This window comes from Triturus cristatus, chromosome 6 (assembly GCF_964204655.1).
Source record: "Triturus cristatus chromosome 6, aTriCri1.1, whole genome shotgun sequence".
Classification (NCBI taxonomy): Eukaryota; Metazoa; Chordata; class Amphibia; order Caudata; family Salamandridae; genus Triturus; species Triturus cristatus.
In genome coordinates this window covers 1,823,979,172-1,824,005,670 of record NC_140589.1, presented here as the reverse complement: position 1 = coordinate 1,824,005,670, position 26,499 = coordinate 1,823,979,172, and the positions used below count along the sequence as shown (strand labels likewise).

Here is a 26,499-nt window from a genome sequence, read left to right as displayed (position 1 = left end):
TACAGGATCTACAGTCAAGTGCTGGCTGACTGCTATCAATTACCCTTTTAATAATATAACACGAGATAGGTCAGGGCACTCAAGGCCTGCACCAGTAAGTCTTAGGTTTTAAGAATTTGGGCAGAGAGGGTAGTGCAATGAGCTGAGAACTTGACCTTCCTAGTTCCCACTAATTTGGATGACCAAAAACACAAGATACATAGTAGCTCAGCACCTACCTAAAAGTCAAAATATAGCTATGGCTATGAACAGTGTATTGTGTTTTTATGAAAAAAATCTGAAGAAGAAGTATTGCATAAAGGAATAAAAAAGGAAAATAATTTTTTGCAAGAAGTCTGAACACTCGATTAATTCATTTGGGAGATCATTTCATGTTTGATTACTATTCCAGATGTTGCACTGTATTATTTTCATTGTTATATTTTGACTTTTAGGTAGGTGCTGAGCTACTGTGTGTCTAACGTTTTTAATAACACTAATGTGCACTCTGGTATTGTTGTGAGCGTGGAAGATGGGACTTACTACTAGTACCAAGTGGCCTGGGCGGGGGCAGGCTCAAGGTGCACGCCACTAACCCCTCTGTGAGTGTTAACATTTATTTCACTCTGCTCCATTATGTTAGAAACCTGGACAGATGTGGTCGCAGTGACAGAACTATCTCATTTTCAAACAAGACGCTTCGCAATGTATCAGCTCACCTTGATTGTCATTAGCAATGCGCCTTAACCAGGTCATGTCCTTGGTGCTGTTGAGTTAATTTCATATGAAAAACCACTGCCCTATTGGCTCAGAGGGAGCGGAAGGACACGTGCCTGGTTTTCTCTCGGTCCAGTGGTTGATAGAATCGCTGCCGAGGTGTGTGTGTAATCCGAGAGAAACAGAATGTAATCCTGGTTGGCACGGTGGTGAATAGTGGCGTGTATTTATAGTGCTGCAAGGTCTAAGCCTGCCGTTGAAAGCACTGTACGCAAGTCATTATTTCAAAACTGTAATGCAGACAGTATAATATCTGCAAAGAGATTTAGGGTCTCGTTTATGAGGAATTGGCGTATGGCAGATCCACAATTCTTATTGCTGCACTGCCCTGCGCCAATGTGAAAGGGCAAGAATGCGCTGTATTAATGAAATACTGTGCATTCCTGTCCTTTACGCCTGCTCTGGCACACAATGTGCTGACTGGCGCCAATGTAGGCACCTCCGTTGAAGGCAGGATTGTTTTTGTGCAAGAAGGGGCACCTTCCTGCACATAAACAATCCAGAGGTTTTGTTTTCCTCTTTCTATGTGTGCTGCACAATGCAGCACACACGCAAGAACAAAAAACGTGGAGAAATACAAATATTTCTACTTATTATGCCTGCTCTGGGGAGGTGTAATGGTTTGGTGCTGCCCCAGGTTTACATGATTGAGTAAATCTGGGAAACGCCAAAATCATGGGTGTTACGTGGGAAAACCCTCCGCAACAATCATGGAATGCCTCCTTGATGCAGAGTAAGGCAAGGCAGCGACTTGCGCTGCTATGCCTTACTCAATATCTATGAGGCCATGAAAAGCCAGGCAGGGTGGCTTTGCGTCACCTCATAGGTATGGTTGAGAAGCTTGCGCTGCCGGAGCATCAACAAAAGTGTCCCGCTGACGGCGCAAGCCTCTCATAAATAAGCCCCATCCATAGTGTTTCAAATAATACTTTCCAGATATACATCAAGTGCAAAGATAATTGCATATAATTCATGGAGCCTCAATTATTTAATACAACCACTTCTGGGGAGTGTATATTTGAATGTGTTTGTGTTTAATCAGAGAGAAGCAGAATTGAATCCTGGTTGGTGCAGTGTGGTGTGCGGCTTGTGTATTTATAGTGCTACGAGGTCCCAGCCTGGAACACAAATCATTTTGAATATGCAATCCACTATAGACAGGGCTTGCAGGAAGTCCTTAATCTTCCAAATTCGGGGAGTATTGCCTGGTTCAAGTTTGTAAGGAGTAGTTTGGTGGGTTTAGGTCTTGACACTCTCTGGAATGACCCCCTGGATGCTTGCACTAGGCTTCCAAAAAAGTTCTTAACTAAATTGTATTATAACTCCAAAGTTCCCACACTACACTCTTCCACAACCTTAGGGACTCTAACGGAGCAATTTCTCTGTATCAAAAATGCCTACAGTTTTGAAATAACCCTGGACAATATCTACCCTGTATTAATCAGGAAGCTCTATCTTCAATGGAGGCACGGGTCTTTGCCAACCCGTGCACTTACTAGTCACTGGTCCGAGTCTGCACCCAGCACTTGCCCGGCATGCGGAGTAAGTGACGAAACCGACCTGCACATCATATTTTTTTTGCCCGGGCTATAGTGAGGCGCGCAGAAAATGGATCATTCCCATTTGCAGGAATCTGGGTTTCATTAGGTGTCATGAAGCCTTCAGAATTCTCAAGACTGAAATGGCTACTCATATTGTGTTTGCTGTGGCCAAATTTCTGGGGGCTTTCTGGCACTCGAGAAAACGGTATCTGAAAATGCTTACCTGAATTAATTTGCACCATGGTAAAAATTGTGCACGACTGATGTAACTCGTGGATATATAGATGTCTTGTTATTCTCTCTTTTAATGTTTAATCACTTTTAATCACTTTTTATATGTATGTTTTTAAATGTCTTTTAAATTACTATTTTATGTACCTTTTATGGAGATTTTCTCCGAAATAAAGTTCTTTTGACTTGACTTGAATATGCAAGTCATTTTTTTTAAATAGGGGCAGTAAGTTAGTGACCTTCCATTTCAGGGATGTCCCAGCAGTTTCAAGATAATTTTAGAGCTACTCATTTATCTCTCTCTGTGCTTGGTTTTACTCGCAAGAAAGTGTCACACATTTGGTGTTTGAATGTCACTCATAAGTGTAATGAAACCATCGAAATGTCACACATAAGTAATTTATAACTTGCAGCTATGATATCGACAGGTAAGTAAGCATTGATTTTCTATACCTTACTCCTCATATATTTACCTAAGATATACAAATATATATATATATATATATATATATATATATATCCCTTCAGCCTTACTCGGTTCTCTTTCGTTTGGCTGTATGGCGCTCTCTTAGGTGCGGGACCTCCACGGTAGGACCACAACCATTATAAATTCCTCACAGTCCTTTGATCCCAAAAGACAAACAGGCCGCTCTCTTGCAGTTTCCTTACTTTAAAACAGGGAACAGGTGATTAATAATCGCCTGTTCCCTGTTATAAAGTAATGGATTTAAGAATAAATTAACTGTACTGAAAGGAAACTGCAAGAGTGCGACCTGTTTGTCTTTTGGGATCAAAGGACTGTGAGGAATATATATATATGTGTGTGTATATATATATAATCTTTTTTTTTCTGGGTTTGTAGATGTGGTGTTACGAATGGTAGATCTATATTTCCCTATATACCGTTGCCTTTCAATATTCTGACCTCAATATTCTTGTACCACAATATTCTGCGGGTCGTTATTTGGTAGTACAACCAGTATTTGGGAAAGAATGCATCTATAGCCCTGCCAAGTACCACGCATCAGGCGTTAGACTAACGCATTTCAGTGTGGTGACCCGCATCACTGCACTGAAAAGGAAAGTCGTGCATAACAGGCATGGCGTGGTAGCGCTGTTATTCAATTCACAAGGCTGGCAAACTTTAGCTGATGGAGTGGCATCGTGCCGTGGCATGCACGCTGCTCCCGGCAGGCTTATAGGGGCTGGCTGAACTGCTAGCTACATTGTAACAAAATTAGCCTGGAGTCCCGACACTGCACCGCAGCCGCTTTATTCACTGATGTCAGGAGCGGCAGTGCCGTGCCGAATGGCTACTAGCATGACGTCAGCCATGTTACATGTCACTGCACAGAGTTGTGACATAGAGACTTTAATAGGTGGAGGTCTTGCTGCGTCACGCGGTGGCGCGAGCAGTTGGTTGTAATTCATGATACGATTGATGAAGTTGTGAGAGGCTGGCTGCGACAATAGCGGTGTGCTCGCATTGCCGGGTGGTAAACAAACTTTTAAAATCAGTGTTGAGTCCCGTGACTGGTCGGACCCAGACCTGGCGCCGCGGCCAGGGTGACTGACACTGGAATCTGGGGCTCACGGTTTGATCCCCGGCACAGGCGCAGGTCAGCACCATGTGACTCTGGGCAATAGCTTGCTTAATCTTCCCTACGGCCCCCAGTGCCGGGATGCCTTCGGGTAGCTGTTTGCGCTTTACAAATACAAATACTGGATTTACTCAACCCTGAGGACCACAGCGGCGGCGGCTGTCGAGCCCAGAACACCACTGTGCAGCAGCTGCTGCTGAAAGTGCCTCAAGAAGAAGACTGCGAAGGCGTCCATGAGTCAGCTGTGTTGACTCATGGACGCCCATGGCATAGGCAGCTCATCTCTGCCCCTGGATGTGGGGCTGGGCAGGTAGCGGCGCGCCGACTGGGGCGGATCATTTTAGGGTAAACCAATGAGGGCTGGAGGTACTGGGGGTGGGGGGCACCAGTGTTGTGAAGTGCTTAGAAGCACATTCACACCTAAGTGCCCTTCCATTTCTGGTGCTTTGCATACGTTTTACGATCTTAGAGTTTCTCGTTGCTCAAATGGGTGTACATTTGAGATATTAATGTTTTCTTGGTCTTCATTGCTTGCTTTTGATTGCGTGAAAGTGTCACTCAGTCGTTAAAATGTCACTCATAATTGCACTGAAATATGAAAATGTCGCACATAGCAATTTAAAACCTTGGCAGCTATGCATCTATAGCGCACAGCTTTAATGTTTGGTCCTGCCCTTCTAAAAATATACTTCTGGCTACCGCGCCTCTCCAGTGCATAGACATCCAAATCGGCGAACATGTTCTTGGCTACGAAATGCGATGCCGCCATCTAGTGGTCTTTAAACACAGTGCACGTGATGTAAACATTAAGGACGCAAGAAAGAATCTAGAGTGGATGTTTTGGATTCATCGTCTGTAATCCGCCGGTTGGTAAATAGGACGTCTGACGTCTGAGACCTCCAGAGAGACCGCGTGCATTTCGGTACCGCATAATAATGTCAAGTGCACGTCGGCAGCGTTCGAGCAAAGTCGGAAGGATTGTGTTGTAATAAATCCGCCAAGTTATCAAGCCACCACATCCTGTTGCTCTCTGTGCTCGTTGTAGGCGTGTATAGCTGACAGCAGGAGCCCAGTGCACTGCCATGGCCTGCCAGGAGGAGTGAACCCACTTGTGGCATCGATGCCAGGGGGCTGAGCAGTTCCTGAGTCACACACAGTGCTGTTACTATTGTTACTAAAATATCTCGGTGGGTTCATGCACTCGCTTCAGAGAATTTGTCTGCAGTCTACAGGGCAGTGTTTCAGTTCCAGCATGAATGACTCATTTTATTATCAAGTTTGTTAAAATGTGCACCACTGAGTAATGCAATAACATCTGTCAGCGCTCTGAGACCTCGATAATTTAACAGCATATAAAAGAAGACTTCATATTAATGTTTACTGGTGTGCTGTTCTATTCATTCTCTCCATTCATATCTGTTGCTTAGTTTGGTGATAAAGCTTCATACCAGTGTGCGACAACAGCGCCTCCTTATGGAACAGAATAGAAGTAGTAGTTGAACCAAAGACGCATGTGCAGCTTCAGTTACACTTTGGCAATCGTCACTTATTTGCCCTTAATTAGATTCTTTTCACCAACCAAAACAGGCTAAAACTCAGGCACTTGGAGATTTTAAACATAACTGTGTCTCTTCAGCACACTACCTTTTGGCAGCTCGTTTGGTCCACACAGGTGGGCAGTGTGGTGATGTGGGCCCCGGGGCCCACATGCTGCTAATGATGACACATTGTAGTTGGGTACTGGAACTGGTCCAGGTCATGTGCGCCCGGCCCCTTTTATTAACAGGGTCACCTGACCGGTGACACCTGTGATGGGTGGGTGTAAAGTGTGGCGGCAGCATAAGGCTGAAAACTAGAACGTGTCCAGCAGGACACTACATCCCTCCCAAATTTTAATGGAAAAGAAACAAACAAAAGTCCAAGCTATAGAAAAAAAAACAATACACAGCACCAATGAGTCTCTCCAGGCCATCTGCCGGGAGGTGCTGGAGTCTATTTACACAGTTCAAATAGCGGTGCATCTGGAGCAGTGGTGGAGTCCACTTTGTAGATCCTCTTGAAGGCGCTCAGGTTCTGGTGGACGACAAACCATCAAATACTGAGGATGACCTTGGTGGGTGAGGGCCTTCCTTTTTGGCGATGATGCTCCCCAGTTTCCGCTCGCAGAGCAGCTTCAGACTGGCCTCTTCCGCCTGGACTCCCCTCTCACAGGAGTCTCCTGGAGGCCTTCCTGCCGGGCTTCCATTGGACCATTTGGACTGTGCGTGCCTCTTGTGTGCCGTACGAAAGCGTCGCTGAGGATCTGCCAACAGGACCACAGCCAAGTGGCTCACGCAGTCGCAAAAAGTGGTGTCTCAGAGTCTGTGTGCTCTCGCTGTCAGGGCTCAGGTTCACATTCCTTCATCAGGTGGTCTTGAGGTGGCCAGTCTCTGTCTGCGACCTCCATGCTTCCCAGTGCCTGTCTTGGAGCTGCTGCCGACGCATGTCTCCGGTTTGGATTCCCCTCTCACAGTAACTCCGTTGGGCGTTGCTCCTGAATTGCCACCTGACCGCGTGGGCTGTGAGGGCCTTTGATAGGCCACGCTAAGGGGTCACTGCAGAACTCTCAACAGGGCCACGACCAAGCCTTGTGTAACCCCAAGGGTTGATAGTCCAATTGTTGGGTATGCTCTTCTTCGGCAGGCTTCAGGTTTACGGGGGCACACAGAAGGTTCCTGGGTGGCAAGCCTCCCACGGCACCAGGAGTGTCTCGTTGGCTTCCGGATGTCTTGAGTGTTTGGATCCACTGGTGCGATGCTCCTTTGATGTTCTTGGTGATGATGCACCTGGATGATGAATACAATGATATTTGTTTTGGTTGGGCAACAGGTGGCTATCTCTTGCTTTCGGTGACCCCGCAGAGTGAGGAGGACTGGAGGGATTTCGTGGGCACTAACGGTTCTCTTCTGGCAGGTGCGCTTGCTAGATGTGGTTCTATCGACGGTCGCACTGTGAAGCATGGGGCCTGGACGCAAATCGCGCTGTCTAGCGTCTTACGGTTGGTCCTTCCGTGAAGCTGTCTCCAGTGACATCTCTGGACCCCGGTGGCTGGCTTGTGCTGATGAACACCTTCTCCAGTGCTGGCATGAGTTCTTTGTCCTGTCGCTCTTCTCCTTCTTCCGAACAGGTTCGTTACTCGGATGTGGCGTCCTGCCACATGTCTCATGTTCGTGCCACATGGACATCTCGCTGGGCGTGTCCGGTTCTTGGGGCAATCTTTACTTTGCTGCTGACCTGTTATGGTCTGTTCTGTTGGTAGGACGTGCTTCTTCTCCTTGAGGACCTCTTGCAAGCCCCTTCCCCTCCTCAGGGGTTTCCGCAATGCTCCTCTGCTCTTCACTCTAGGGCGTCATGCTTGCGCCTTGAGACTGCACCGTCGTGATGCTTGTTCCTGCCTCCGTTGAGTTGTGCTTGGCGAGGTTAGTCACTTCGAGTCATGTGCTCCTTGCTTGCAGTGCAAATGTGGCGTCCGGCCACGTGTCGCCTGTCGTCAGAGCACACGTTGCGGTAGCAGCTTGTCATGTGGAGTGTGCGACTCTTCTCTTGCCTATGTGTGGCCACTGGCGACTCCGTCTGAGGCAGTGTGAAGGACGACACTCTGCTATCTTTAGCTCAGTGTGGGGCGTCGCTGTAGCATTGGAGATGTGGAGGCTGACCTTGGTGCCTTCAGCGCTGGTTCCTCTTTGTGGAGAAGTCTCTCTCTCCCAGACACCTGCCCTTGATGTCAGGTCGATGGGTGCGGCCTTCTGTGTACCTCTGGCTTTGTGGCCAATATACTCCTTTACATTCTTTTTGAACCTTAGGAACTATTCAAGCTAGCAAGTTATGCCTCATGTAAATGCAGGGAGGGATGGTTCTTCACCCCCAGGAACCAAAGCACCCATTTGGCATATGGATAGTCTCACATGGTTATGTCAAGCAAAACCATGGTTTTAATATGGTGCAAAGGTGTCAACATTCACCTAACATCTGAAACAGAATTTCTTTAGTAATTGTTTTAACATAAGTTTAAAGAGAGAAATTATGTCATCTGTAGATTGAAAGAACAGGAGCCTCATATGTACAACACAGTCTCATCAGGGTGGCTTTGACATCCACGATGAACCTTCCTTCATTTTTCTCATAAATTATGACCAGAACATCATCTGAGATGGGGGCACAGCCTGGTACCTCCATTGGAGTCGTACAATGGAATTGCCTCACCAAGGCATAAATCGACAGCTGCTGAAGAGACGACACACAGATTGCCTGTTTGAAGCACACGGCTCTCCATTATAACACCCCTGTTTACCTGGCAAAAAACCTTGAACTTTCTGGTCTAAATCGGCCCCTAAAAAGCTCTAACAGTCTCTTGCTAAAACCTCACAAATTCAAAAAGAACCTACAACCACTCCTCCGGTCATGCCCCGAGAATATGTAACGCTCTTCCACCCGAAATCAGATCTAACCCTTCGACCTCCTCATTCAAGAAACACGTCAAGGCGTTACTCCTGAATAACCAGTTGCAACAATTGACCTGAAGGCACAATAACTTTCATTTCTTGGTGACAACATGGGTTTCTTATTCAATGTTGCAATTTTTGTTTCTTTACATGTTCCACATGTTTGGTTTGCTCTTTTTCAACCTGTGCTTGTTTACTTACTTTATTTTTTCTTATGTACGCTTTTACCTGCCAATCTTAATCCGCTTCTTTGTACAGTGCTCTGATACTCTTACGGGCCATGTTCACGCTATATAAAACTTTTCAAGTAAATCAATAAATAAGAGACACATCATTAATGAAGAAAGTGAGGCGCTGGTTGGACATATGAAAACACCCACAGAAGTAGCATTGAATAAAACTGGAATTTCAGAATTCCTTTCATAATGATCACTGGTATATGCGAGTTATAAGATTTCACAAGTAATATTTAATATCTCCAATAAGAATGATTTTTGGGACCACAAAGTATTATTTGTCCTCCAAAATTGGAAAGTGCCTTGTGAGAGCGATCAGTGTTAAGCAGTGAGCCGTGGTATGCAGTGAGCATCCATAGGCAGTGAGCACTGGAAGAAATTAGACAGTTGTGATGGGTGTGCAGTGCTAAAGAATAAACCATTATAGAGGGTGAGCAATGGCAAATGCAGAGCAGTGGCAGACAGTGAGCCATGGTAGACGGCGAGCCATGATAGGTAGTAAGCAGTGGGAGATGGTGAGAAATGGGAGATGGTGAGAAATGGGAGATGGTGAGAAATAGGAGATGGTGAGAAATGGGAGATGATGAGGAATGATAGACGGTAAGCAGTGATAGACGCTGGGCAATGATAGCTGGTACGGAGTGGTACACGGTGAAGAATGATAATAAGCAGTGGTAGATGGTGAGCAGTGGTAGCTGGCGAGCAATTGTAGATGGTAAGCAGTGGTACACGGTGAGTAATGGTAGATAGCGAGCAATGGTAGATGGCAAGCATTGGTAGACGGTTAGCAATGCTAGATGGTAAACAGTGGTAGATGGTGAGCATTGATAGATTATAAGCAGTGTTTGGTGGTGACTAGTGATAGATGGCGAGTAAAAATAGACGGTAAGCAGTGGTAGACAGTGAGAAATGGTAGATTGTAAGTAATGGTAGACAGTTAAGAATGCTAGATAGTAAGCAGCGGTAGATGGTGAGAACAGGGAGATGGTGAGAAATGGAAGATGGTGAGAAATGGAAGATGGTGAGAAATGGTAGATGGTGAGAAATGATGGATGGTGAAGAAGGATAGCTGGTAAGCAGTGGCAGACGGTGACACCTGATAGATAGTAAGCAGTGGTAAACAGTATGCAATGATAGACGGTGAAGAATGACAGTAAGCAGTGGTAGATGGTGAGCAATGGGAGATGGTTAGAAATGGTAGATGGTGAGGAATGATAGACTGTGAAGAATGATAGATCGTAAGCAGTGGTAGATGGTTAAGAATGACGGTAAGCAGTGGTAGACGGTGAGCAATGGTAGCCGACAATGCACAGTGGTACATATTTATGGTAGAGCACGAGTTGAGATGCATGGTCAGCATGGTGCACATTGAGCCGTGGTACTCAGCGAAGGTAGAGGATCAGCAGTGGTGCACAGTGGTGTTGGCGATAAGTTGTGCAATAGGAGTAGTGGTGTACAGTGAATAGTAACACATGGTGAGCAGTAGTTAAGAGCCAAGCTGAGCAGAAGTGGTGATGCACAGTGAGAAGCGGTTAGGACATCTTGTGGACAGGGAAGTGCTCCTCTCACTCCCAACTAGACTAACCGTGCCGCTATTTGTGTCTTTCAGGTGAGAGAAGAGTGCCGCCTGCTGAATGCCCCTCCGGTGCCTCCACGAGGGGGTCGACCGCTTACTCCTGCCAGCCCTCCGGTGCCACCTCGCTTTCCTAAGGTTCAGCTCTCAGCAGCACACTCTCCCAGCCCCAGCCTCTCCTACTACTCCTCCGGGCTCCAAGAAGTGTGAGTTGCTGTCCCCGTGTGCTGGGAGCCATTGTCCCTCTCTGTCCTCTAAGTACAGAATTGCTGTCCCACTTGTTCCCTCTATGTACGGTCACTGTCCCTATAAGTGTACTGAGCCACTATTTCTAAGTGTATGGAGTTGCTGCCCCTCTGCGTATTGAGGGCCTCATTTATGAAAAGTGTTGCATTGATGCGGGAAACCAGCGATGCAACACTCTTCAGTGTGTCATCCTTGTGGTACCATGGATGCGCCGTATTTACTGTACGGCGCTCCATGTCACAAGGACTTACAGATAAGTCAGTGTTCTTGACGTATCTGTAGGCACAAAATTGGCGCATTGCTGGAGTGTGCCTGAAAACAGACGCAACTCCAGCAATGTGTCTTTCACATGGGGCAAGTATTTGACATAGTGACGCCCTAGAAGTAGCACTGTGAAAGCTCATAGATTTTACTGTGTCACTTCTGTGTGGCTTTCCTGCGTTGAAACACCCACCCTACATACATTATACCTGACACAGGTATAATGTAGTGCAGGGGTTTACAAAGTGACACTTGTGCCTAGATGCGTAACTTTGTAAATATGGCGCAGTGTGATGCATTTTTTATGCCACTGCAGCACCACAAAAAGTGACACAATGGTGGCGTAAGGGCCTCATAAATAAGGCCCAAGTCATTTTCCCTCCGAGTGTTGTGAGTCACTGTTTCTCTGAGTGTATAGAGTCACACAAACCTCTGTGTACCGAGTTACTGTCCTGTGTACTGAGACACTGTCCTATGAGTATAAATGTACTTTCCCTCTGAGTGTACTGAGCCACAGTCTCTTTGTGTACTGAGTCAGTGTCCATCTGAGTGTTTTAAGTTACTGTCCTTCTTGTTCTCTCTGTACTGAGTGTCCGTCTGTGTACTGAATCACTGTGCCTTTGCATGTTGTTAGTCACTGTCTCTATGCATACTGAGTCACTCTCCCTCTGTGTTGGGAATCACTGTCCCTCTGTGTACTGAGACATTGTACCTCTGAGTTTACTGAGTCACAGTCTCTGTGTACTTAGTCAGTGTCCATCTGCAAACGACCATGTGGTGCGAGAGCACCCGTCCTGCGGCCTGGTGAGGGTCCGGGTGCCCGTGACGGGGTCCATCGGGCCAAGGGAGGCTCCCCAGACCTGGCTGGGATCAGAAGCAGGGACCGGGCCAGGTGGGTGTGTGGCTGGCTAAGTCTTTTCCTTGCGTAAGTAGGAGTTTGGATCTTTTTCTCTCTGTGTATGTGTACTGAGTCACTTATTCTATGTGTACTGAGTCACCGTCCCTCTGTAATGAGTCACTGTCCCTCTAAGTGTTGTGAGTCACTGTCTCTCTGTGTACTCAGTCATTGTTTCTAAAGTGTACTGAGTCATTGTCCTTCACAATGTTGTGAGTTACAGCTGGAAAAAAACATGCACTCTCATGGAGCGTTTCACCCCCCCAAAAAAAGTAGTGCTTAAAAAGCAAGCAGTGGAAGCATAGAAGCCAGTCAATCAAAAGTGACAGTAAAGAGACAAATGTTTCAAGATTGACTAGCTAAGACATGAATAAGGAGCAGGCAAATGAGAGTGACAGGAAAGCCAACCAGTGGTACGAAATGGGCAGGCTCTAAGCCCCTGTAAATTCTTGGTAAGCCCACAATATGTTTTGCAATAGACAGCACGTGTGCTCTCTAGTAGGTGGGACCTAATGACTGTGCAGCGTAATGCACATGTACTAGCCATACAAACAGCAGAGCAGTCAATTTACACTCATTATGAGTGTGCCACCCTCGATGAGTTCATATTCACCCTCACTAGAGTAGCGTGCCACTCGCCCGCCGTAAAGTACTTCAACGCTTCATCATGAATAGTAAGCACTGTATCAAGGCAATTACAATAAAATAGTCTTAATTATCTTCCGAGCCAAACTGCATCACACGCCTAGAAGGAGTTTATGACATTGGCTTTAAAGTGGGCAACATGCTGGGGGCTCCCTGGAAGGGAAGGGGCACAATGCACCTACCCACTCCTTGAAATGACCTACCTCGCACCCAAGAAGTGTGTTAGTGGGCTGTGCAGGGGATGGATTCTCTCATTCCTGCACTTGGGTGTAGTCTTGTAGCAGCCATGGTCACCATCCGATTTGACCATGATTGGAGGTCCCACCAGCTTCAGCTTGCAACAGTGAGAGTGTGTGGCGTGAAGTTAGGGTGACTAGGTAGAGAGAGGAGGCGAGTCTTGTGAATGCCCTCTGTCATTAGCACTCTGGCGACGAAGAAGTGAAGGAGAGGTGTCTGCGGTGCTGATCTGAGAGCAACAGTTCAGAATTGTTTGGATACTTTATTGTATTATATTGTAGCACGCGTATAGTGCTTCGTAACTGTGACCAGGTGATGTGCTATGTATGCACTGAGCTCCTGGGCACTCTTTTTTGGAGTGCGGGGTTCAGAAGGGCGTTGGCCTCTATAAGAGGTCTTGGATGAGGTGCATGAGGTCTGGATACGTGCTCTAAACATGGTCCAGATAGCTCACTGCGCTTAAGCATGAGGGGTTGAGGAATAGCGTGAGAATAGTTGCATTCAAGTATGTGAACGCCTTTCCATTTTAGGGGTATTTACAAAATATTTATGAACCATTAAAAACCCATGTCATGCAATGCTTTATATTAGTTGAAGATAAAGCAGTGAATGAACTTAAAAAATTCACTTTTGTGTTCTATGACAGCACATCATTTATCAAGATTCATAACTGGTGTTCACCTTAGAAACTTTAAGATGTCTTTCCCCTATAATATTATGTACCTAATGACAATTGTAAAAATAATTTTTTCTTTCATGAGCTCATCAGCCTGCAGTGTGCTACGCCTGATGACGCGACCATATAAAACATCTTCATTGGCTACCAGTCATATAGAGATGTATATGTAAAGTTCTCTCCTTCACTCACAAAGAGTTCACAAAATGGCTCCTATGTCCTTGGTAGACTTGATTCTTCTTCACGATACCCAATTACTTCTTTATTCTGCTTTGAAAATGTCGATCCATGTTTGACCGGCTGTCTCCCACATTTAGCGGTCAGGGGTTCTCTGTTTAGCGTGTCATGCTTTGGCACAATGTTGTTTAGCACCAGAGGGAAATCAATAAATAGCTCGCCTTACGTCAGAAACAAATTACTTGACTAACTGATTAAGCTTAAAACTGATCCTGTCCGCCATCTTTGGTCTACTCAACATTTTGCCAGTATTTGAGGCTCTGTGTGATAGGTGTTTACAAACATTAAAAATAAGTACATGGGGCTTGGCCAGCCATCATGGTCATGCGGACATCACTCTGATCGGCTCAGCTCAGATCCCTGTGAATTTAGTCTACACGGCACGCGGAATGCCACGAAAACCCCTTGTGATGCTAGAGTGGGGCACGCCGTGACAAGAGGACACCAAAAAGACTGCCAATTAGCTGTAGGAGCTCTTTTACGGGTCCGATACGAGCTAGCCTGAGGCACGGCGAAAGACTCAAAATGGCAGCGGGCCCCCCAAGCATTGATGGACTCGGTGGAACCACCTCCACTGTACCACAGATGCGGTTGAACTCACGAGATACACCCAGCATGCAGGACAGACCTCCGGGGGGGAAATAACGTATGCTGAGGCGGAGAGGAGGCTAGATTCCAGCCGTGCCGAGATGGGCAAAGACCCTCTCGCTCCACATGGTCGTGACCGAGGAAGGCCCAACGAACAGCCCAACACCCAGGTGGGAGCGCGCCACTAAAGCAGCGGAGAGTGAGGAGCTCCCGGGAAATACCCCTCACCTACAACCTGGGCCCCAGCAGGGAAACAAAGGCACTAGAGGGATACCTCATGAGGTATACCGAAGATGCCTCACTTTAAAATGGCACCCAACAGGCCCAAAATTCCTCGTGAGACCCCAACTTGTGGCTGATTCTTTAGAGGGAAAGGACTTGCCCGAGAGTCGTGGGCCCTGCGAAAGGGAATGTGACTGCCTGCTTGCAAAGAGCAAACACTCGGATAGCTGGGGATCTCTGAAATGTACTTACCTAAGCCAAAGCAAGTAGCTGTATGAGGCCACATCGAGACAGAGGCCCGAGCTGCAGGAGAGTAGCCCACCCTGCCCCAGATTACCCTGACTTAGACAAACGCACAAACTGTTTAGGGGCAGCACTGCGATGACCGAGGCTGTGTCCATATGCCACTGAAAAAGACTCAAACTATCAGAGTCTCCCGCTATGTTTCTCCAACTGAGACCACGGTGGATAAAGAAGGGGAAGCTCACGTGGCAGGCGGGATGGCGCTCACCCGGGAGGATCTGCTGGTGACTTTGAGGGAGTTCAAGAGGGAACTCAGAGAAGATATCAAGGCCGACATCGGCACCTCATTCGATGCATTCAGGGCAGAGATGGGAACGAAACTAGTGGTGCTTCAGCTAGACGTAGACTCAGTTGGTACCCATACCTTGGACTTAGAGGCGAAATGGCCAGGAGCTCGAAGGTCAAATGAAGCCCCTAGGAGAAGGCACCGCCAATCTAAATGCCCAATTGAACGCCACCCTGCTAAAATGCGAAGATTTAGAAAACCTCTCCTGCAGAGACAATATAAGAGTGAGGGGTCTGGAAGAAGGAAGCGAAGGAACAGACCTGGAAACGTTCATGGTGGGTCTCTTCTCCAGTGTTCTGGGAGACGAATGTTCAGAGGCGCAACTGGAACGAGTGGACACGGTGGGCCCACAGCTGCAAGAAGAAAATAGACACCCAACATTCTGGCCAAATTCAGCTCTTTTTAAACTGAGGCACTGGTCCTATGGAAAGCCAGGAGCAGCGATACGGTCACCTTTCAGGGCGCAAAGTGCTCACTCTTTCAAGATGTGGCCTAAGCCACACTGGCAAGCAGGCAACAGTTCTGGACGATTACAGTGGCACTAAGAGATCACCAGATTAAATACTGAAGGACTAATCTTTTGGAATAGCCTTCCCATTCGGCAACAAACAACATCACTTCACAGAGGTGGAGGGAGCGGCGGCCCTGATCGGCCTCAAAAAACGCCACCACAGCAGGCAGCAACCTCAGGGAGAGAACACATGGAGCAGGCGACGGAGCAGCGCTTACCGGGCCCCTGTCAAACGCCCAAGAGGGGTGGCAAGACGACGAAGCATTGACAGGTGTTGGACCCCCAACCCACGACCCAGTGCAGTGATGATCGCCTCCCTCTAACCTGTTGTTCAAGCAAAGACACCACCCTGAGAGAGAGGCGACATAGTGAAAGAGTCTCCCTGTTCCTGAGATGCTAGGGTATAAGACAAAAAAGAGGGGAGCATCTCTATTTCATCAGACTAGGATACGATTTCGTTTTTTCTCTTTGTCCTCGGCTCAACGCATGAACTGTTCTAGAAAACTAGTGTCCAAATATACATGCAAACGGGGCTTTAGGAGCGGAAATGGACTCTCCCCTGGAGTCACCAAGAGTGAAGCTTTTCTATTGCTTTGGGGACTGCTCAGTTAAAAGTTATTGTTTATGTTCTGTTTTATTCTTTTCACCTTGGTACCTAGAATGTGGCATATTTGACTGGAATCCTGGGGGGGGGGGGGATGGAGGATGTGTGGATTGGGGATCGGAGAACCTGTGCTTGCATTATCAAAGGTGCTACACATCACCATTTAAATGGCAGTTAATTGTATGTCATGGAATGTAACGAGTCTCAATTTCCCTAACAAGAGGCAACGTTTGTGGAAATTCCTGGGGGACCATCATATCCTTATTGTAGTATTACAAGAAACCCATCTAAAGAAAGGGGAAGACATCCGCCTGAAACACAAAACCTACCCACTAATTTTCCACTCTTCGACCAATACTAAACAGAACGGCATTGCCTTCTTTTTTCACTCCTCGATTCACTTTCAGCCCCACGACACCAAAACTTACAAGGCGGGGAGGTTCCTTATGGTCAGAGGGATATTGATGGAATGACCATGCACCATAGCCACGGTCTATGCTCCCAATACCGGTCAGTCGGAATTTCTCCTCACATTTTTATCTATTCTGGAGGGTTTTGCCAAGGGGGACATAATCTTACTGGGAGATTTTAATCTCATCTGGGACCCTACAGTAGACACTACCCACCCACATCGGTCAGCGGGGGGAGTCTTTAGTAAGTCTCTTGAATCCTCTTTACAACGCATGGGACTGATAGATACATGGAGGCCCTCAATCCCTCAACGCGAGATTTCTCCTTTTTCTATAACTTCCACAGATCTTACTCTAGGATTGACCATATCTTCGCCAGTAAAGCACTCCAGCAGTCGATCTCGAGTGCTCACCTGCACCCGATAGATCTCTCGGATCACGCCCAATTTGAAATCCTGATCAACTGGCCGGCTCCACTCTCTAAACTTGCTAGGTGGTATTTTGCCAATATTCTTATCAGGGATATGCTTCTCCGTGGTGACCTCATGAAGTCGATTAAAGACTGCTTTGCTACCAATGACTCCACAGACACCTCTCACTTGGATAATCGGGATGCCATTAGGCAGGCATAAGGTGAAAATGCATTCCGCTAGCTACCACTTTGAAAAAGCAACTGACAGAGGAACGTCTCTCACTAGAGGGGGAGCTGCGAGATGCGGAAAGCGCGTACAAGGACACCCCTTCCATACAAACATAATGGAAAGTAACTGCACTAAAAGGGAAACTCCAGGGAATATATACCAATATGGCAGAAAAAAACATTCTATGCCTCCAGTTCTGGGGATACGATGGGAACGATAAAATAGGCCCTCTGCTAGCATGACAGCTTAGAGCGAAACAAGAAAAAGAATATGTTAAACAAATAGTCGATGACAAGGGCACCAAACACCTTAGCGAGGGAGGGAAAGCGAGGGCCTTCCTTGAGTTTTACCACTCACTCTTTGCAGCAGATCCACTCATAGAACAGGACCAAGCTAATTTCCTGGACTCACTAGAGCCCCCACAGTTCTCCCCTGCCAATAATGATGACCTCAGCAGACATATTTCAAGAGAAGAGGTCCAGAAGGCAATAGACGGCCTCAAACTCCTCAAAGCCTCAGGGCCTGACGGGCTGAATGCCCAATTCTACCGAACATTCTCAGCCAAGTTAACTCCCCACCTGACAGACCTCTTTAACAAAATAGCAATTACCCAACAAGTGTCTCCATTCACTGGGGAAATGTTAATCACTGTAATCCCCAAGAGAGGGAATGATCCCCAATTAAGCGCCTCATACAGACTTATGGCACCACTGAATCTGTACGCCAAACTATACTCCAAGATATTGCCCAGCAGACTAGAAGATATTTTACCTACACTAATTCACCCCGATCAATCGGGTTTTATCAAGGGACGCCAGACCCATGATAACTTACGCAGGATAATGCACCTAATTGATAAAGCTCAGAAGAAACATATCCCAGCGGCCCTCTTATCATTGGATGCAGAGAAGGCATTCGACCGGGTCGATTGACCTTTCTCAATGTGCACCCTACGTCATTTTGGGTTTGGTGAGGCCTTCCTGGGAATGGTGAAAGCTAACTACCGCTCCCCTAGATCCGGAGTTCTAGTAAATGGAGATGCTTCAGACTTTTTCAATCTATCACAAGGCAGGGCTGTCCCGTATCTCCCATGCAATTCGCCCTGTGTACCGAACCACTCGCAGCACGGATAAGATCTAATCCAAAGATCAGCGGCATCAGATTCGGTCCAGATAGACACAAAATTTCTCTCTTCATGGATGATGTATTGCTACATATCACTGACCCTAGTGCTTCCCTGCCGTCTATACAGGCCAAACGTAACTATTTTGAATGAGTAGCGCGGTTTAAAGTTAATCTTTCCAAACCCTTCTTACTTAACCTGACAATGCCCCAAGAAATGATGACAGCGATCGAGGAAACTTCGCCGTTCCAATGTGCACACAAAGAAACTACCTACCTGGGCATTAAAATTACCCCCAACCTACCATACCTATAAGGCTTATTTCCCCCCCTCGCTGCGACAGCTCAAAACCGATTTAAAAAAATGGAGCTCTGCATTTATAACATGGATAGACCAAATTAACGCAATAAAGATGAATGTCCTCCCCCACCTTCTCTATCAAGGCCTCCCGATCATGGTGGACAATGATGTATTCGTAGAGCTGAAAAGGATGACCACAAAATGTATTTGGCAGGGGCAAAGAGCTCGCTTATCCCAGCGATTTTTAACAAGGCCACGCCTGGAGGGAGGTCTGTCACTCCCTGATTTCCTCCTGTATTATAGAGCCGCACAACTTCGGGTCTTGGCCGAGTGGTCCCTTAAAGCCTCAGATAGACATTGTCTCCATGTGGATAGGCAGGTAGCAGGAAGAACTATCTTGGACCTACCTTGGAAACCGAAACAAGACAGACCAAACAATGTCTATCTGAGCACCCCCACAGCCACCACCCTAAAAGTGTGTGGTAGCGTAACCAAGGCATTGCCCCTAATGACCTTTCCATCCCCCTCACCCCATTTATTTTAACCCTGCCTTCCCTTCAGCTCTACTGGAAGGTCCCTTTGATAAGTGGAGGGAGGGTGGATGACTCGTGTTATCTGATCTCTTCAAGCTAGGAGAACTACGCTCTTTCGCAGATTGGGCTGCTCTTTTAAAGCTGCCGCCCACAGAAGAAGGGCTCTATTTCTAGTTAAAAAACGGGGTGCAAGAACCCCAGGAGCGGCTGGCCACGACCAGGGATTTGCTCCCAATAGAGAGGTTTGTCCAAACCAGCACCCCGACTAAGGGCTGCAAATCCTTCCTGTACTCACTCCTTCTAATGGTGGGTTATCATCAAGCTCCATGCCACAGAGGGTTCTGGGGTGCCATGCTACACCCCCCCATAACAGAGAAACAGTGGAGCTCCCTATACAAAGACATTGCAAAAGAGAGAAGCCCATCACAAAATCATGTATGAATGGTATCTACACCCCCAGAAACGACATACTATTTTCACAAACACTTCCGACAGATGCTGGCGGGACTGTGGGCTTTTGGGAGATTTCCGTCATATTTGGTGGGACTGCCCTTCCATTCAACCCTTCTTTCCCAAATCAAACAGATTCTGAGGTAACCAATCCCTTCTTCCTTAGAACACACTCTTTTGGGAGGGGGGGGGGGGGGTGTGATCCCAGTCTGAAGCACCAAACACAGGGGAACCGCTCTATTATGTGGCTATGTCTGGGGGTGGCCAAAATGGCAATAGCAGCAGCCTGGAAGAAACCAGAGGCCCCCTCTCTTACCCAATGGCATGCCTGTTTATGGCAAGCCCTAGCCCTTGAACGCATGACAGATATTATTGAAGATTCCCGCAGGAGCTCTGATTACATTTGGAGTCCCTTGGTGGGTTACCTGTTGAAAGGTTAACCTCTATTTGCCTGTGGGCATAGGTTGCGGGCCCTCTACCTTTTTCAGATATAACAGATTTGGCCCCAGTCTTGAATTCCCGGGAAGTCGAAGCATCTAGGCATTCTACTGATTCTTCTGAGGGTGACCCAAGTCTCCCCGCGAGCTTGGAGCGGTGGACCCCTTGGGTCCTCCGGGCTCCGGATAACGCCCGCCCTACAGTCCCCTCAGCCACGTTAGGGTCATTTACAGGGGGCACCACGGAAATGTTTAGTTGTACTATGTTGCGTTTAATTTGTTACCTCCAGATGGTGGAGCGCAGAGGCAACATGAGACATGTAACCTATGAATGTAAGGTGCTGTAATGATGGAACATCTGCGCCTAGGTAAGGCGAATAGTCATGCTGAGAACTTGTGGAAAAGCTGTGTATTGTCTTTCGACAACTAATGATCATGGCATGCGAACTAAGCTTGGCCGAGCCACAAATGTTGTGTATCTTTGTAAAAACCAATAAAAAGATTTTGACAAAAAATAAGTACATAAATAAATATGTTTATTTGTTAACTTTTACTTTTATATTTCCTTTTATTTCAGCTCTGGAAACCGAAGCGGAAGCTGCTCCCCCTCACCAGACTCTTACTCCTTGTACTGCTACCCATGCACCTGGGGAGACTGCAAGGCTGGGGACTCCTCCAACCGCCAGCTTCCTAGCAACAAGCCTTCTACAGTGCAGCCCACCCAGACGTCCTGGTCTGATCCCTGGCCCTATGCAGACACAGGCCCAAGTGTGGCCAGCGGACGCTCTACGCCATTGTTGAGTGGGGACACCCCTATCAAGACCTACTACAGCTGCCCGCGGTTGAAGCCACCACACCCACAGAAACGCTTTGCGCCTTTTGGAGCATTGAACCCTTTTGCCAACCCTGCCTACTCCACCAGTCCTACCTCCTCAACAGAATGGCTGGAATCCTTGGAGCGCCAGAAGACCCCTTCTACCGCCTCAGAGAGCTTCGACCCCTTCGATGGGGGTAATAGTCAAAGCACATCCCCCGACTCTGTGTCCATAAACTCAGAGCTACGCTATAACCAGGACATGCGCAGTTGCATACCGGATGCTGTGTTCAAGGTGGGCGGCAAGGGGACGTGTCCTCCCCCGCCCCCGAGGCCTCCCAAAGGCTACGACTCAGAAAACATTGTGATTAGAAGCACTGCTCCAATATCTCCAACAATTGTGAGGGGGGCTGAGGGTGGAATTACTAGAGTTTACCTCACCCAGGGAGTCATAGAGGTACCACCAATGCCTTCGAGGAGTAACCTGGACACGCCCTCACGCACTCCTGGCATATCCAGACTGAACGGAGATGGGTCGGTCTGGCACCCGCCATCGGATCTGTCCACCCTGTCTGTGGAAGAAGTGTCCAGATGCCTGCGTTTCATTGGCCTCTCGGAGGACGTGGTGTCTTTCTTCGTTAGGGAGCGCATCGATGGCAGTATTTTTGTACAGCTCACAGAGGAGATCCTGTCAGAGGACTTCAAACTCACCAAGCTGCAGGTGAAGAAGATCATGCAGTTCATCAAGGGCTGGCGGCCCAAGATCTGACTGGTTTCAAGAAGGTGACACGCAGTACTTTTGCTCTTCGAGTGATGCCCATGTGGCCTGCCACGGCCAACCGTCGCAGAGCCATGGACCATGTTAGCCAGTGAAGGAAAACATGCAGACGTCAGGGGCTAAAGTGATGGTGCTGAAAGGGAGGTCCCGATAGGATAGCCCATTTCTAAGCTCAAGTAGCTATTTTCTTATGGTAGTCCTCCTCACCTGGTCCACCCAGCAGCCTGAAGATGATGCATGCACACAGCATCACTAACAGATGGAGGGGTATTTTTAACATGGTAGGGCAAACGCATCAAGATAGGATACGTCTGAAGTTCTCGATTTTAACACCTAGGAGGCCTCTTTCACTGTGTTCCTCAGTTCTGGGTACTGGGCTTGCCACACACCGCAGCGAGCACTTTGCCAGATTGCTTTAAAAAGCTGTATTTCATCAGATGCATCTCTGTGTCCAAACAGCCCCCACTTCCTCCTGCCATAAATGCGCCATCTCACTGTTGATGATGCCATGCCTTACAAGATCCATTCCTATAGTGTGATGTTTGTGGCATGCACCCACAACAAACTGAACGGTGTCTTGATGTGGTCTCAAACCCAGTGTGGGGTATGTAGGACCTCCAGAGAGGCAGAAAGGTATCCTTGAAGAAGAGGAGGGTTGTGAAGAAGTAAGCAGCTCAGTGTTTGGTCCCCAGGACGTGCGAAAGATGAGGAGGAGACGGTTGATTGAGCGAAGGTGTCCATTAGAAGTGGTGAGATGGGCTTCCCCAGTCAAACATTTACAAGTCAGTCTCAAAATCTGGTCCTTTTAGAGCTACTGTGAGTGGGCAGTTTCAGAGGTCCATGTGGAGGGCATGTACGTAGCACCGCCTAGAGTCCGCGATCACGCTCGTCTCCGCAGGAATCAAACCAACACTAAGGGCCTCATTTATGAGGTATTCCCTTAGGGCAGTGCCGCAGGTCTTCCTGTTGTGCTGTCCTAGGGCAAAAGAAAAGGGCAGGAATGCACCATATCTATCAGTTACGGCACATTTCTGTCCTTTTCCCCTGTGCCGGCACACAATGAGCTGCCGTGTGCCAACGCAGGCCCTTTTGCACCATGGTGCAAGGGTGCCTGCATTGGGGGGAAATTATTTTTGCGCAGGAAGGGAAACCATCCTGCACAAAAACAATCATGAGGCTTTTCCCTCTTTCTATGCGTGCTGCAGCATACGGCACACATAGAAAAAGGAAAAACGAGGAGAAATAAAGATATTTCTCCTTTTTGTGCCTCCCATACGTCTCCCCTGGGGAGGCATACGTTTCTGCACTGCCTCACAGTTACGATTTCTCGTAAATCCGTGGCAGTGTCAAAAAGCCATGTATGTTGCTGGGAACGCCCCCAGCAACGCCCATTGCATGCACCTTTAATGCAGAAAATGGCGTTATAGGGAACAATCTTTACGAAGCAGCATTAAGCCAAACAAGTGGCTTAGTGCTGCCTCGTAAATATGAAGCAGGCTCCTGCACCACGGAACGTCACAAAAAGTGGCGTACCTGCGGCACAAGGGTGAGGCCCTAGATGTGAAAGAGACTGTGATTCTAAACCTGTGATGGTGGTGCAGATACTTGGTTGGAAAAGCCTTTTAATTTGCCATCTTCTAAATCTAAGCATTGCTTCCCACAGGCCACGATATTGAGCATAAATGTGAGCTTAGGAAGGGATGAAACCTTCTTTCTAAAGGTCGCAGCTTGGAGGAGATCTGAGCATCTCAGAACATCTCTGTTTTTTGCACAACATTTTTTAACTCTTTTTCCCACCCAAGCATTCAAAAAGAAGTTCACATATTGAAGCAAAGAGTTTTCCTTCAAAGTGTAGGAGGCCCCATTAGAAAGGGGCAGAAGACACACCGTGGAGAGGTGAGCAAAGATGCACTTCACAAAGTTGTTGCAAATGTTTGTGAATGTGAAAGATGTAGGCAGTGTGGGGCCATCCACGCCCACAGGTCTGTTCTACCAAATATGTAAATTGTTCACTAATGAGTCACAATGATCTCCATCACGGTCAACTTCCCGGTGTCTCCAGGGTGTCTTCAGTCCTTCCTGACCTTTACCCATCAGCACCTGGCACTTCACCTTTCCACTTTACAGGCCTGAGCCAATAGAACCCACAAGCCCATGCTGCCTGAAAGTGACCCTCATGAGAAGGGGCTGATGGCCAGCCATGGATCTGAGCTGCAGTAGATGCAGAGGACACACAATGATGGAGTTCTCATGAGAGGATACTGGAAGAACCCTGGGCTGGACTAAAGTGCCTTCAAGAATCAGTCAGGAGAAAAGACTGGTAGGTAGATTCTTATTTGTGATCACTTGGTAGGTCTGTAGGAATTAATCAACAATGAGCTGGCCCGCCACTGGCATAGCATGCAAGTCTTGGCATACGAGAGCTCTTGTGCAATGGTGACACACGAGAGCTCTTGTGCAATGGTGACATACGAGAGCTCTTGTGCAGTCGTGACAAATTTAATTAATTAGGTTTTTTGTAAAGTGCGACTACTCACCCGTTAGGTCCTCAAGGCGCTAGGGAGGGGGGGGGATCTGCGGTTCAGTCAAAGAGCGACAAGAGCTCTTGTGCAATGGTGATCACCTTAGACTCGGGAAAAACACGCTTTATCCAATTGCTGGGCTATATGGAATGGAATGCCTTTCACTGTGGTGGTGCAAGGATCAGTAAGTGTCACCCTCTGCCTAAAAATCAACTTTGCCTTTGTACTCCCAGTGCCTAATGACACATATACACACGTGGTCTCTCTGTCGGTGTAACTTCACACTGATCACCTTGAGGGATACACCTTTCTCACTTTATCGTGTGGTTGGAGTAGTAACGTGATCTGCCTCAAATGAAGCACAAAGGGCATGAGACGTCCCTGGCAGCAAACTCTCTGGCAGCTTTTACTAGGGAGACCGCGACCGCAGTCGGGTCATGGATATCATATTGTAAATATAATGATGCTCCACGGCAGGGGCGGAACACAGGCTCTTACAAGCCTCTGCCTCACTGGGGGCCCCAGCCCTCCATGGACCCATTCCACCCAAGGCCAGTGAATATTTGTGAGATATGGGAGACTCGGGCCCCCGCTTCGCATTCTGCAGGTGGGCCTCCTCATTTTATGTTACACCTCTGCAGTGTTGACTTAAGAATTTTTGGGGGGCCTGGGCACAACATATTTTGAGGGCCCCTACTGGGAACAACTTTGAATTTTATTACTTATTGTCTGCTAATTCAAGCCAACATCATGCCAAACAGACTTGCAGAAATGGGGTCACTCAAAAACAGTTCAAATATGCCTGGCCTGTATCAGGATGAACATGCCTCCTATTCCTATTGCCAATAAGTTAAAACCAACCAAAAGTATTTATAAAAACAAAAAGGATCAAACCAATAGAAAGAAATCTTCCTTGCCCATGACTCCTAAAATCCTTAAATATTGATGAGCAAACAGAGACAGAGTTAGGAGAAAGGTTTACATGCAGACATAGACAGAGGTGGGACTTTCCCCAGGGCCCCTTTGACAATGGGGGGCTAGGGCAATTGCCCATGCTTAAAAACGTCTCTGCAAAGCTGTCCTTGGGCCACAGTGTACCCCAGAGCATCTTTGTCTGGATTTCATCAAAGCCTCACTTGTCATTTTTGTCCATCACCCATTTCAGATGCTATAGTAGTCACAGACGGCCATGTTAGCCTTAAACACAAACTCAAACGAGGGATATATATATATCGATTCATGAGAGCGAAGACACTTTGGGCCCGATTCACAGAACTAACTTAAGACAAAATCCTAAACTTACTACCATTTTGGTATTCACAGAAGGCACTTACTCATTTTGGTATTCACAGAAGGCACTTACTCATTGATGAGTAAGTGCCTTCTGTGAATACCAAAATGAGTAAGTGCCTTCTGTGAATACCAAAATGGTAGTAAGTTTAGGATTTTGTCTTAAGTTAGTTCTGTGAATCGGGCCCTTTATACGCTTGTTACCCATGGCTAACCTGCAGGTGCAAATCCTGAGTTCAGAAACCCTTAGAAAGTTCTATTGTCATTGCTGTGTTGCCTTCAATTTTCTTCTGTCAGATCATCAAGGTGAGACCAGGGCAGTCAGAGTCACAGCACAGGTCGTAAAAGTACTGGGGTGCAAAGGTTTTAAAGTCGCTATGAGGTTTCCTATTGGTTACAATGCTTCCTAGGGAAGGCAGTGGTTTTTCTGGAAGGCTTGACATCAGCGAGTAGAGTGCAGAAGGTTTATACTCGAGAAGGCTAAAAACCAGGAGGCAGGACATAGTTAGGGGTGCTGCTGGCTAACCCAACCACAGCAAACACAACAAGATGATGGACGGAGTGATGAAACTTTTCAAACACTCACCCCCGTCAAGAGAACTGTTTAATCCAACCACAGCAGTATCCTACGGCTCTTCCCCCGCACACACCCCTTGACGTTGAATGAGGTAAGAATATGGCCATATTGTGCTATAAGTAAGACCTGTGACAAAACTTTTGTTCCATGTGCCAAAATGCAGCATAGTATAGTGTGCACAAGAAGAAAAGTCTTCTAGGTAAAGAGTTTAGAAAAAAGTTTAGTTAAAAGAGTAAAGTTAAGAAGGGTAAGGAACGACGTTTGTGGGAAGAAGAAGGGTCTAGGACGAAGGTGGCACACAGAGGCAGTGATGTGTGTGGGTACTTCTTCCCAGACAGAGCTCACTTTAAGCAGGGGCGCAGCTTAGTCAGTTAGATTCGGAGGGTGTGGAACATAGGTTTCCCAACCATCAAGGCCATTAAAATGACAAAAAATTGATGGAAATAGTATTATATTTAAAAGGCTTCTCTGCACCACATAAGAGCCATCCAGCC

The 26,499-nt window shown here is 47.3% G+C and overlaps 1 protein-coding gene across 1 annotated transcript in view; it reads left to right on the top strand.

The window, feature by feature from the left end:
• Nucleotides 1-25,411, top strand: part of GAREM2 (GRB2 associated regulator of MAPK1 subtype 2) — a 470,347-nt gene extending 444,936 nt beyond the window's left edge. The window contains exons 5-6 of the mRNA XM_085613200.1: nt 10,456-10,625; nt 20,602-25,411. Coding sequence (XP_085469326.1) covers nt 10,456-10,625; nt 20,602-21,607 — 1,176 coding nt within the window. The 3' untranslated portion in view covers nt 21,608-25,411. The remainder of the gene's footprint in view (nt 1-10,455; nt 10,626-20,601) is intronic.
• Nucleotides 25,412-26,499: the final 1,088 nt, after the last annotated feature.